We start from the raw sequence: 12,332 nt of genomic DNA, 5'->3' as shown, positions 1-12,332 counted from the left end.
CCAGCTTTGCTTTTCTTTTTCAATATTCCTCTGGCTATTCGGGGTCTCTTCTGGTTCCATACAAATTGTAGGATTATTTGTTCCATTTCTTTGAAAAAAGTGGATGGTATTTTGATGGGGATTGCATTGAATGTGTAGATTGCTCTAGGTAGCATTGACATCTTCACAATGTTGGTTCTCCCAATCCATGAGCATGGAACGTTTTTCCATTTCTTTGTGTCTTCTTCAATTTCTTTCATGAGTATTTTATAGTTTTCTGAGTACGGATCCTTTGCCTCTTTGGTTAAATTTATTCCTAGGTATCTTATGGTTTTGAGTGTAATTGTAAATGGGATCGACTCCTTGATTTGTCTCTCTTCTCTCTTGTTGTTGGTGTATAGGAATGCCACTGATTTCTGTGCCTTGATTTTATAGCCTGCTACTTGACTGAATTCCTGTATGAGTTCTAGCAGTTTTGGGGTGGAGTCTTTTGGGTTTTCCAAATACAGTATCATATCATCTGCAAAGAGTGAGAGTTTGACTTCCTCTTTGCCGATTTGGATGCCTTTGATTTCTTTTTGTTGTCTGATTGCTGTGGCTAGGACTTCTAATACTATGTTGAATAGCAGTGGTGAGAGTGGACATACCTGCCGCGTTCCTGACCTTAGGGGAAAAGCTCTCAGCTTTTCCACATTGAGAATGATATTCGCTGTAGGTTTTTCATAGATGGCTTTTATGATATTGAGGTATGTACCCTCTATCCCTATACTCTGAAGAGTTTTGATCAAGAAAGGATGCTGTACTTTGTCAAATGCTTTTTCTGCATCTATTGAGAGGATCATATGATTCTTGTTCTTTCTTTTGTTAATGTATTGTATCACGTTGATTGATTTGCGGATGTTGAACCAGCCTTGCAGCCCAGGGATAAATCCCACTTGGTCGTGGTGAATAATCCTTTTAATGTACTGTTGGATCCTATTGGCTAGTATTTTGGTGAGAATTTTTGCATCCATGTTCATCAAGGATATTGGTCTGTAATTCTCCTTTTTGATGGGGTCTTTGTCTGGTTTTGGGATCAAGGTAATGGTGGCCTCATAAAATGAGTTTGGAAGTTTTCCTTCCATTTCTATTTTTTGGAACAGTTTCAGGAGAATAGGTATTAATTCTTCTTTAAATGTCTGATAGAATTCCCCTGGGAAGCCATCTGGCCCTGGGCTTTTGTTTCTTGGGAGATTTTTGATGACTACTTCAATTTCTTTAGTAGCTATAGGTCTGTTCAGGTTTTCTATTTCTTCCTGGTTCAATTTTGGTAGTTGATACATCTCTAGGAATGCACCCATTTCTTCCAGGTTATCTAATTTGCTGGCATAGAGTTGCTCATAATATGTTCTCATAATTGTTTGTATTTCTTTGGTGTTGGTTGTGATCTCTCCTCTTTCATTCATGATTTTGTTGATTTGGGTCATTTCTCTTTTCTTTTTGATTAGTCTGGCCAGGGGTTTATCAATCTTGTTAATTCTTTCAAAGAACCAGCTCCTAGTTTCGTTGATCTGTTCTACTGTTCTTTTGGTTTCTAGTTCATTGATTTCTGCTCTGATCTTTATCATTTCTCTTCTCCTGCTGGGTTTAGGCTTTATTTGCTGTTCTTTCTCCAGTTCCTTTAGGTGTAGGGTTAGGTTGTGTATTTGAGACCTTTCTTGTTTCTTGAGAAAGGCTTGTATTGCTATATACTTTCCTCTCAGGACTGCCTTTGCTGTATCCCAAAGATTTTGAACAGTTGTGTTTTCATTTTCATTGGTTCCCATGAATTTTTTTAATTCTTCTTTAATTTCCTGGTTGACCCATTCATTCTTTAGTAGGATGCTCTTTAGCCTCCATGTATTTGAGTTCTTTCCGACTTTCCTCTTGTGATTGAGTTCTAGTTTCAAAGCATTGTGGTCTGAAAATATGCACGGAATAATCCCAATCTTTTGGTACTGGTTGAGACCTGATTTGTGACCTAGGATGTGATCAATTCTGGAGAATGTTCCTTGGGCACTAGAGAAGAATGTGTATTCCGTTGCTTTGGGATGGAATGTTCTGAATATGTCTGTGAAGTCCATTTGGTCCAGTGTGTCATTTAAAGTCTTTATTTCCTTGTTGATCTTTTGCTTAGATGATCTGTCAATTTCAGTCAGGGGGTGTTAAAGTCCCCCACTATTATTGTATTGTCAATGTGTTTCTTCGCTTTTGTTATTAATTGCCTTATATAATTGGCTGCTCCCATGTTAGGGGCATAGATATTTACAATTGTTAGATCTTCTTGTTGGATAGGCCCTTTAAGTAGGATATAGTGTCCTTCCTCATCTCTTATTATAGTCTTTGATTTAAAATCTAATTTGTCTGATATAAGGATTGCCACCCCAGCTTTCTTTTGGTGTCCATTAGCATGGTAAATGGTTTTCCACCCCCTCACTTTCAATCTGGGGGTGTCTTTGGGTCTAAAATGAGTCTCTTGCAGACAGCATATTGATGAGTCTTGTTTTTTAATCCAATCTGATAGCCTGTGTCTTTTGACTGGGGCATTGAGCCCATTTATATTCAGGGTAACTATTGAAAGGTATGAATTTAGTGCCATTGTATTGCCTGTAAGGTGACTGTTACTGTATATTGTCTGTGTTCCTTTCTGATCTATGCTGCTTTTAGGCTCTCTCTTTGTTTAGAGGACCCCTTTCAATATTTCTTGGAGGGCTGGTTTCGTGTTTGCAAATTCCTTTAGTTTTTGTTTGTTCTGGAAGCTTTTTATCTCTCCTTCTATTTTCAATGACAGCCTAGCTGGATATAGTATTCTTGGCTGCATATTTTTCTCGTTTACTGCTCTGAAGATATCTTGCCAGTCCTTTCTGGCCTGCCAGGTCTCTGTGGATAGGTCTGTTGCCAATCTAATATTTCTACCATTGTAAGTTACATATCTCTTCTTCCGAGCTGCTTTCAGGATTTTCTCTTTGTCTCTGAGACTCGTAAGTTTTACTATGAGATGTCGGGGTGTTGACCTATTATTATTGATTTTGAGAGGGCTTCTCTGTGCCTCCTGAATTTTGATGCCTGTTTCCTTCCTCACATTAGGGAAGTTCTCTGCTATTATTTGCTCCAATATACCTTCTGCCCCTCTCTCTCTTCTTCTTCTGGGATCCCAATTATTCTAATGTTTCGTCTTATCGTATCACTTATCTCTCGAATTCTGCCCTCGTGATCCTGTAGTTGTTTATCTCTCTTTTTCTCAGCCTCTTTATTTTCCATCATTTGGTCTTCTATATCACTGATTCTCTCTTCTGCCTCATTTATTGAGGCAGCAGTTAGTGCCCCCATTTTTTGATTGCACCTCATCAATAGCCTTTTTGATTTTGACTTGGTTAGATTTTAGTTCTTTTATTTCTCCAGAAAGCGTTTCTCTAATAACTTCCACACTTTTTTCAAGCCCAGCTAGTATCTTTAAAGTCATGATTCTGAACTCTAGGTCCGACATCGTACTACTGTCCGTATTGAGTAGGTCCCTGGCTGACGGTACTACCTCTTGTTCTTTTTGCTGGGGTGATTTTTTTCGTCTTGTCATTTTTTCCAGAGGCGAATAGATGAATGAGAGAACAAAATGCTAACAGGTTAACAACGTCCCCAGCAAATACACTGTATACAAATCAGAAAAGACCTGAAACCAGGGGAAAAGAAAGGGAAAGAAAGAAAAAAGAAAGAGGGAAAAAAAAGATAAAAACAAAAACAGAACAATACAAAAAAAGCAGAATATGATCAAATATGATCAGGCTAGTGCATAGATCAATGACACACACTAGATTTTGGGTGTATTTTGGTCTGTTAGAAAAAAGTGCCTCCTAAAATTTTAAAGGAAGAAAGACATATATGTACAAAATAAGGGTTGATACAATGAAGGGATGGAAGATGACTGTAAAGATGAAAATTATAAAAGATTTTATAAAAGGAATTGATAAGTTGTTTGAAAAAAGAAAGAAGAAGATTTAAAAAAAAAAAGAAAAAAGGGAGAGAATGTGATCAGGCAGGAGACTAGAACAAAGCCATACACTAGTGATTTAGGGTATATTTTGATCTGTTAGAGGAAACTATCTCAAAATTTTAAAGAGAGAACAACTTATATATATATGCCAAAAATAAGGGTAACTACTATGAAGGGGTAAAATATGACTCTAAAAATGAAAAATAAAAAATGTTTTTTTTAAAAAAGGGATTGATAAGATGTTGGTTGAAAAAGGGAAAAAGAAAAATTAAAAAAAACAGTTAAAAAAATTAACTTTGATGAACAAATGAATCATGGTAAAAAAAAGCCATGAATTCTATGTGCAACATTCCCCTAGCGCTGGAGTTCTCCCGTTCTCCTTGATCGGTAAACTTGGTCTTGGCTTGCTGGCTGTTCGTGCTGATCTTCTGGGGGAGGGGCCTGTTGCCGTGGTTCCCAAATGTCTTTGCCGGAGGCGGAATTGCCCCGCCCTTGTCGGTCCGGGCTAAGCAAGCTGCTCGGGTTTGCTCTCGGGAGCTTTTGTTCCCTGCAAGCCCTCGGTACAGCTTTGGAGGACCAGGGTGAAAATGGTGGCCTCCCAATCTCCGCCCGGAGGAGCTGAGAACTCGGGGCCCCGCTCCTCAGTGCGCCCCCAGAGAAAAGCAGTCACTCCCGTGTCCCCGGTCTCCAGCCGCACTCCGTGCTCACCCGGCCTGTGATAGAGCGTTTCTATGTCCGGCACCCGACCCCGTGTGGAGTCTCCAAACCCAGCAGATCCCTGCGGTGCGCTTCCGCACCGCTCCTCCTGGGGGAGGAAGGGGAGTCTCCCCGGTTCTGCTGTTTGTTGGGTCCCTGCTGGAGGAGCAGTGGCCCGACTGGGCCGCGGATCACAGTTTATGGCAACCCCGAGCTGAGAGCCCGCGCCTCAGCTCCGTCTCTGTAGCCAGCTTCCCCACTCTGATACCTGGGAGCTCTGCCGCACTCAGGCACCCCTGGTCTTTCTGTGACCCCAAAGGTCCTGAGACCACACGTCCCGGGAGGATTCCACCCCCCGCTTAGCCACTGCAGCGACGTCCCTCAGCGGAGCCGACTTCTAAAAGGTCCGATTTTGTGCTCCACGGCTCTAGCACTTGCCAGAAGCGGCTGATGGAGGCCCCCTCCCCCGCCGTCTATGCTCCCAAATACCGCCTTGGATTCACTTCTCCGCACGTCCTACCTTCCAGAAAGTGGTAGCTTCTCTGTTCAGAGAGTTGTTGCTACTCTCCCCTTCGATCTCCTGTTGAGTTCGTAGGTGTTCGGAATGGCTTGATCCCTATTCAGCTGAATTCCTGAGACCAGACGAAATCCAGGTCTCCTACTCCTCCACCATCTTGCTCCACCCTCAATATAATACCTTTCTTATGGGGTTATTTGAAGAACTAATGCAATTACATAAAAAGCTCAGCACAGTGCCTGGCCCATGGAGGCATCTAATCACCGTTAGCAAAAGTGGCCTCTCTCTCGTTTGTGCCCACCGCCTTGCTGTGCTCTCAGCAGCCCCCTTTACTAAGACCTTCACGCAGTCCCCTGCCTCATCCTCTCATGCTTTATTGCACGTTTTGATTGACCCACTGTCCCTCACTAAAGTATAAACTTTGAAGGGTTTCTGTTTTTGCATTCCATCTGCATTCTTACTGCCCATTATAGTGTCTGTTACCTAAGAGTAACTGGGTGTCAAATGAATGATGAGAATTTGCAATGGTAGAATCTCCATTTCATAAGCTTACATGTCAATTATCAACCCGAAGTGATCAGTACTGACTTAGTGAGTGCCTGCACTCACTCCACTCTGACAGGTAATCCCAATGACAGTCTCATTACCCAATGATCCTATGTAAACACTGGGTTCAACCCCCTGCAATTGCTATTGTTCAAATACTGTCAATTTCGAATGGCCTGGTCTAATACTGTGTACATTTTCATTCTACCAAGATAGATTGGGGCATTCATTACCCTCATTTGGAAATGAGAAACCTGAGAGTCTCACAGGTCAGTGGCTTGCCAAGGTCCCACAGCTAATAGGTACCGGAGACAAGGCTGGACCCGTCGTGAAAGCCCCAGAGCTGGTGCCCTCGGCAACTATACAGTGAGGGAAGGTGGCTGTCCTCAGGTGCCCTTGTCTGGTTCTGAAGGCAGAGCTATGGCTCAGGAAACTACCGGAGTAAATAGAAGCACTAAACTGGCTCCTACTTTGCAAGACCACGCAGGGAGCCAGTGTGTCGGGTTCAGTGTTCGCAGGGAGGAAAGGCAGAGGCTCTGGGGCACGGGTAACAATGCAACTTTCCTTCAGACCATTCTTTTTTTGATTGTATTATGTTATGTTAATCACCATACATCATTAGTTTTTGATGTAGTGTTCCATGATTCATTGTTTGCATATAATACCCAGTGCTCCATGCAGTACGTGCCCTTTTTAATACCCATCACCAGGCTAACCCGCCCCCCACCTCCCTCCCCTCTAAAACCCTCTGTTTTTCAGAGTCCATAGTCTCTTATGATTCATCTCTCCCTCCAATTCCACCCCCCTTCATTTTTCCCTTCCTACTATCTTCTTCTTTTTCTTTTTTTTTTAACATATAATGTATTATTTGTTTCAAAGGTACAGGTCTTTGATTCAACAGTCTTACACAATTCACAGTGCTCACCATAGCACATACCCTCCCCAAAGTCTATCACCCAGCCACCCCATCCCTCCCAACCCCCACACTCCAGCAACCCTCAGTTTGTTTCCTGAGATTAGGAATTCCTCATATCAGTGAGGTCATATGATACATGTCTTTCTCTGGTTGACTTACTTCGCTTCAAACCATTCTTGATTGTCATTTGCCTGTGCATTTGCCAGCCTTGGCCTCAGGCCCTAATTACAATATCTTCAAACAGCAACTAAGAGATATTTCTCATTATACATGAACAGGGGAATGTTTAATGTGTGGGAACATAGGTGTTCAGAAAGCAAATCATTGGTTCAAGGTGTTGAAATGAGCGTTGTCTTTGGAGTTGTCCCTGGTGGGCTTCCAAGGGGCACGTGTTCACTGGGTGAGGTCGGTGGCTCTGAGCTTGAGGCTTTTTTTTTTTTTTTTTACATTTTTGAAGACGGACCAACTCAGTCTCACTCCCTCTCTCTTTAAAACCATCCTCGTTGTCATTTCAAAGTTATGGCACCCGAGGGATTACAACGTGCATGTCTTCCCCTGTGTGACTCTCAGGCGATGTTTATTTAGGATAAACATATTCGTACAACAGCCAAGAATATTGATACTGCTGAACTTTCAATAAGGTGAGTTAAGAGCTTCCAAGCTCATGTCACAGCAACTGGTGGTATAGCTCTACTTCGTTTGGGGGTCACTTTGGATTCAGAAAGACCTGGGTTTGAAAGCGTGACTTCATTACTTGCTAGTTATGCACCCTTGGGCAGATTTCTTAACATCTCCAAGCCTGAGAACTCCCCTCTGGAAAATGGCTGTGACAGCGACCTCGCCGGGTTGATATGGGGAGTTGGTTAGTTAGTATCAGTAAAGCCCAGAGCCCAGGGTTTGACAGGTCGGTCTTGTCATCCGCTCCTTGTAACCGATATGGGAGAGAATGTAAGGAAGGGCTGATGGGTCACAGCAGAAGGGATAGATGCTGGCATGGGAGGGAGGAGAGGGGGCGCTGGCAGGCTCCTGCGGCAGCGAAATGACCCGCTGGTGCCAAGTGAGGGGGGCCTGCTGATGGCCTCCTTCTCCCTCTGCTTTCTAGCCCCTAAAAATGCACTGCAGGGATTGTGCCCTGGTGACCAGCTCCGGGCACCTGCTGCGTAGCCGGCAAGGCCCCCAGATCGACCAGACCGAGTGCGTCATCCGCATGAATGACGCCCCGACGCGCGGCTACGGGCGCGACGTGGGCAATCGCACCAGCCTGAGGGTCATTGCGCATTCCAGCATCCAGAGGATCCTCCGCAACCGCCACGACCTGCTCAACGTGAGCCAGGGCACCGTGTTCATCTTCTGGGGCCCCAGCAGCTACATGCGCAGGGACGGCAAGGGCCAGGTCTACAACAACCTGCAACTCCTGAGCCAGGTGCTGCCACGGCTGAAGGCCTTCATGACCACGCGCCACAAGATGCTGCAGTTCGATGAGCTCTTCAAGCAGGAGACTGGCAAAGACAGGTAGAGGGCGCGGGCTGGGGAGGGGCAGGGCCACAGGGAAGGGCGAGGACATGTCCTCTCTGGCCAAGTCACCCAAAGCAAAACGTTGGCTAAGGCTTTTTGTGGTGGCCCCACTGCTCATGCCATTGATAGAGCCCGCCTCGAGGGGGTCCTAGTTGCCCAGATGCTCAAACTGAATTTCTAAGACAAAGTGAATGAAGCACTGAGACACTGTGTGGATAATTTGAGGCCAAGGCCCTATTTTGGAGGAACAGGTTGTACAGCTGCTGGTTTACCCTGGTAGTAAGTGCAAGATAATAGTTTTATTGCATTTCCTTTTACTTGTGTGAACACTGACACACGGAGGGTATGGGTTTATTCTTCCTTTTCGAAGCAAACATGTATTCAGTCCACCGATATTTATTGAGTACCTACCCCTCCACTGCAGCATGCACTGGGGATATAGTCGAAAACAAGACAGAGATAGGCCCTCACTTCCTGGAATATAAAGTTTAACCGGGGGGCGCCTGGGTGGCTCAGTTGTTAAGTGTCTGCCTTCAGCTCAGGTCATGATCCCAGGGTCCTGGGATCGAGTCCCACATCGGGCTCCCTGCTCCGCGGGAAGCCTGCTTCTCCCTCTCCCACTCCCCCTGCTTGTGTTCCCTCTCTCGCTGTGTCTCTCTCCATCAAATAAATAAATAAAATCTTTTAAAAAATAAAAATAAAGTTTTACCAGGTGGGCAAATATTCACCAGGGTGTAAGCATCATGCAAGTGAAAGAAAATGGTGCTGTGACGTGCAGGACAGGGGGCCTGCCATAGTCTAAGGCAAAGTTTTCCAAACTATCTGTTGCAGCTCAGTAATGGGACATGAAATCAATGTAGTCAGTAACTAAGATTTTTTTTAAAGACTTTATTTATTTATTTGACAGAGAGAGACACAGCGAGAGAGGGATCACAAGCAGAGGGAGTGGGAGAGGGAGAAGCAGGCTTCCCGCTGAGCAGGGAGCCCGATGTGGGACTCGATCCTGGGACTCTGGGATCATGACCTGAGCAGAAGGCAGACGCTTAACGACTGAGCCACCCAGGCGCCCTGTAAGATTTTTTTTTTTAATGCAGTGAAATAGGATGGAATGGAATGGAATCGAACCATCAATATCAGCTTTCATCCCATATAAAAATACACTATAAGGTTTTTTGAGGTAATGAAAATGTTCTGGAATTAGTGGTGATGATTGCACAACCTTGTGAATATACAAAAAAAAAAAAAAACACTGAATTACACACTTCATTTTTTTAAAGATTTTATTCACTTATTTATTTGAGAGAGAGAAGGGGTGTGTGCATGGGGGTGGTGGAAGGACACGGGGGGAAAGTGAGGGAGAGAATCTCACACAGACTCCCTGCTGAGCGTGGAGCCCGACACGGGTCTCGTTCTCAGGACCCTGAGATCATGACCTGAGCTGAAACCAAGAGTCAGTTGCTCAAACGACTGAGCCACCCAGGTGCTCCTATTTATTTTTTTTAAGTTTTATTTATTTAAGTCATCTCTACACCCCACGTGGGGCTCAAACTCACAATGCCGAGATCAAGGGTCACACGCTCTTCAGACTTAGCTGGCCAGGCACCCCTGAATTACACTCTTTAAAAAATAAAATGAAATGAAAACCATACACATGCACATATGTATATATGCTCATGATGTAAAATGTATTTCTCATTATAGGTCAAAATATTTTGGGAAAAGCGCTTGTCTAGGATATAAGGGAATGAGGAAAAAGCTTTCTCAAAAGAATGTAGTTAAGCTGAGTCCTGGGCCAATAAGTATTTATCCAGGTAAAGAAGAAGCTGGGAAGGAGAGGGAAACCTCCTTATGGGTACAAGGGCTCGGAGGTGAGAGAATGTGCTGGCTGCAGTGGGGGGAGTGGCCCTTGACGAGGCCAAGACAAAAGGCCACTAGCTGGCCCAACCTAGGTGAAAAAGAAAGGACAGCTAGGTATCAAAAGGCGCGGTGCAAAGTAATCTAAATACACAGCTCGAGGCTGGACTTTTGACTCTCCTTCACTAGTTGTGCGGCCTCGGACAAGTTACCTAACCTTGCAGTGACCTCATGAGAAAAAGGGCATAGTGACTGGGCTCATAGGACTGGTCTGCTGATTAAATTTGTTTCCTTGATTCTAAAACATGTAATTTTATAATTAATATACATTTAATGATGTAATTTACTCCCTTCTCTTACAAAAACTGTTGCTGGGTTGATTTCTCAAAACAAAAGCGACATGATAAATGAAATGAAGAACATAAAGTACTAAATCCATGGCTAGCCTAGGTTGGGCAGCTCATTATCAGAGAACAGGGTCTTAGAGAAAGACCAAAACTTTGCCCCAACTTCTTTGTGTGAAAGACCTTTCTTTTTAAATTCTGGAAATCTTGGGACCATTTGGCAGCAGGTCCAGGCCAGGGTGAGCATGGCATCTTGTGGACAGAAGAGGGAGGAGTTGGCTGCTGGCCCTGTGGCCTCCTTCTCTAGAGGCCCAGAGGACTCTGTGGTTAGCCCAGCCAGTAGATCACATAGGGGATCCTGGTCATCAAGAAATCCAATTACTTACTGCCCTGTAAAAACCACAAACTAGAGAGACTATCACTCATTTGATGAGTTATTTAACCAGCAGAGTAAGGGAAGAAGAATGACAGGAGTTATTTACAGTTTCATTTTTGCTGGCTGGAAAATTTGAAATAAGTAGCCACACTCTTCAATAGAAAACACTTTCCCTCTTTTTAGTTTAATGGCTGTATGCTAAATTTAAGAATTCCTGAAACACGGCTGCAGTCTAAGCTGTTTAAGATAACTACACACTGCTCTGGATCTTCTTAAGGGATCATTTTAAGTTGATAACTTGGAGACCAGTCATTCCATCCTTTGGTCACTTAGATCTTTAGGAAACACACTCACATGGAGACATATCCTGTTCACTAAGCTTATTAAATTCTGACCAGTGAAAACTTTGTTCAGTGGGTCTGTCTCCCTGGTGAGCCCAGCTGGTAGAGGGAACCAAGTCTTCGTGGACTGGCTACTGGGCTTCTCACGTGCAAACACCCATCCACAAGGATCCATACAGTCCCTTTTCAGGGGAATCACATTTATGGATTTGTAGGGTGCCAAACTACAGTCTCACTTCTGGAAACTTTGTGCCTCTTACCTTTAAGAAACTGTCTTAAAGAGGCTAATATTGTATTGGCTCAATATTCTCATGTGTCCATATTCTTAACTTGACTACTCCAAACTAATAGAACCAAGTCAGAAATAGCCCTTTAGAACAAACGTGTTTCTGAAAATTAAAACACAAGACATTTGGGGGTCCAGGAGTATTTCTTCTCTGTATGCTTTTCTTGAAACACAGCCAAACAGGAAGATGTATTACAGGTACACAAAATGTGGAATGTCTAATTTTGTACATCTCATGATCAGGACTTTCATTTCAGGCTATTATTTTGGGAAAAAAAGAGGATAATTCAATAGATTTTGATTTATAGAAGTTTCACCCTACTTAAAAGTGGAGGGGGGAGAAATGGCTCAGGAAGAATCAGCAATTAAGAAGCGTGACAAATGACAGAGATGGCCAAGTGGTATTCTTTGATATTAGAAAGTAACTGTACTTGAAAATAACTTTCTAATTGAATAAGGGTATATTAGGAAAATATGATTCAGAACCAATATTAAAGTAATTAGATAAAGGAAGCATAAATGAAATAACTGCAGGAAGAATATTTCCATAGAGATTATAAATGAGATTCTGGTGGAGCAGAAAGGCCTTTAATTGTAATTTAGTGTGCACTATAGAATTATCAGCTCAGTGTGTTACTTCATCATATAAAAGAATATCTGATAATTTTCCCTAATAAGCACATGACAGCTCTTCATATTCCTTCGTTATAGCTGATTAAGTGTAAAAACAGTAGATATTCCTTTGTTGGAAAAAGAGTTCAAATCTTTTTAGAAAGACAGCGCGAGGCAGTTGCATTTTGATAGCATGTGACCCCAAAAGGCTCTTATTTAAGGAGTCTGGGGAATTGCAAGTGGCACTTTAAAGAACTCTTCACTTGAGTTTCTTTCGTCCTTCACTCTGCGTTCTCCCCCATTTTTATGCATGAAACCTCGTTCTGTAGAGCCACGCCCTCTTG

At 43.3% G+C, this 12,332-nt stretch overlaps 1 protein-coding gene across 1 annotated transcript in view; it reads left to right on the top strand.

Annotated features, from left to right (window-relative positions):
• The window catches only part of ST6GALNAC5 (ST6 N-acetylgalactosaminide alpha-2,6-sialyltransferase 5), a 167,902-nt gene that overhangs the window by 141,351 nt on the left and 14,219 nt on the right, over positions 1–12,332 (top strand). Inside the window, exon 3 of the mRNA XM_028102380.1 lies at positions 7,763–8,172. Coding sequence (XP_027958181.1) covers positions 7,763–8,172 — 410 coding nt within the window. The remainder of the gene's footprint in view (positions 1–7,762; positions 8,173–12,332) is intronic.

Source organism: Eumetopias jubatus, unplaced genomic scaffold (assembly GCF_037043125.1).
Source record: "Eumetopias jubatus isolate StellerSeaLion01/CBP00866 unplaced genomic scaffold, mEumJub1_p1.0 scaffold_4, whole genome shotgun sequence".
Lineage (NCBI taxonomy): Eukaryota > Metazoa > Chordata > Mammalia > Carnivora > Otariidae > Eumetopias > Eumetopias jubatus.
Note: the sequence above shows the minus strand (reverse complement) of the source record. Positions and strands in the feature narration are given on the sequence as shown.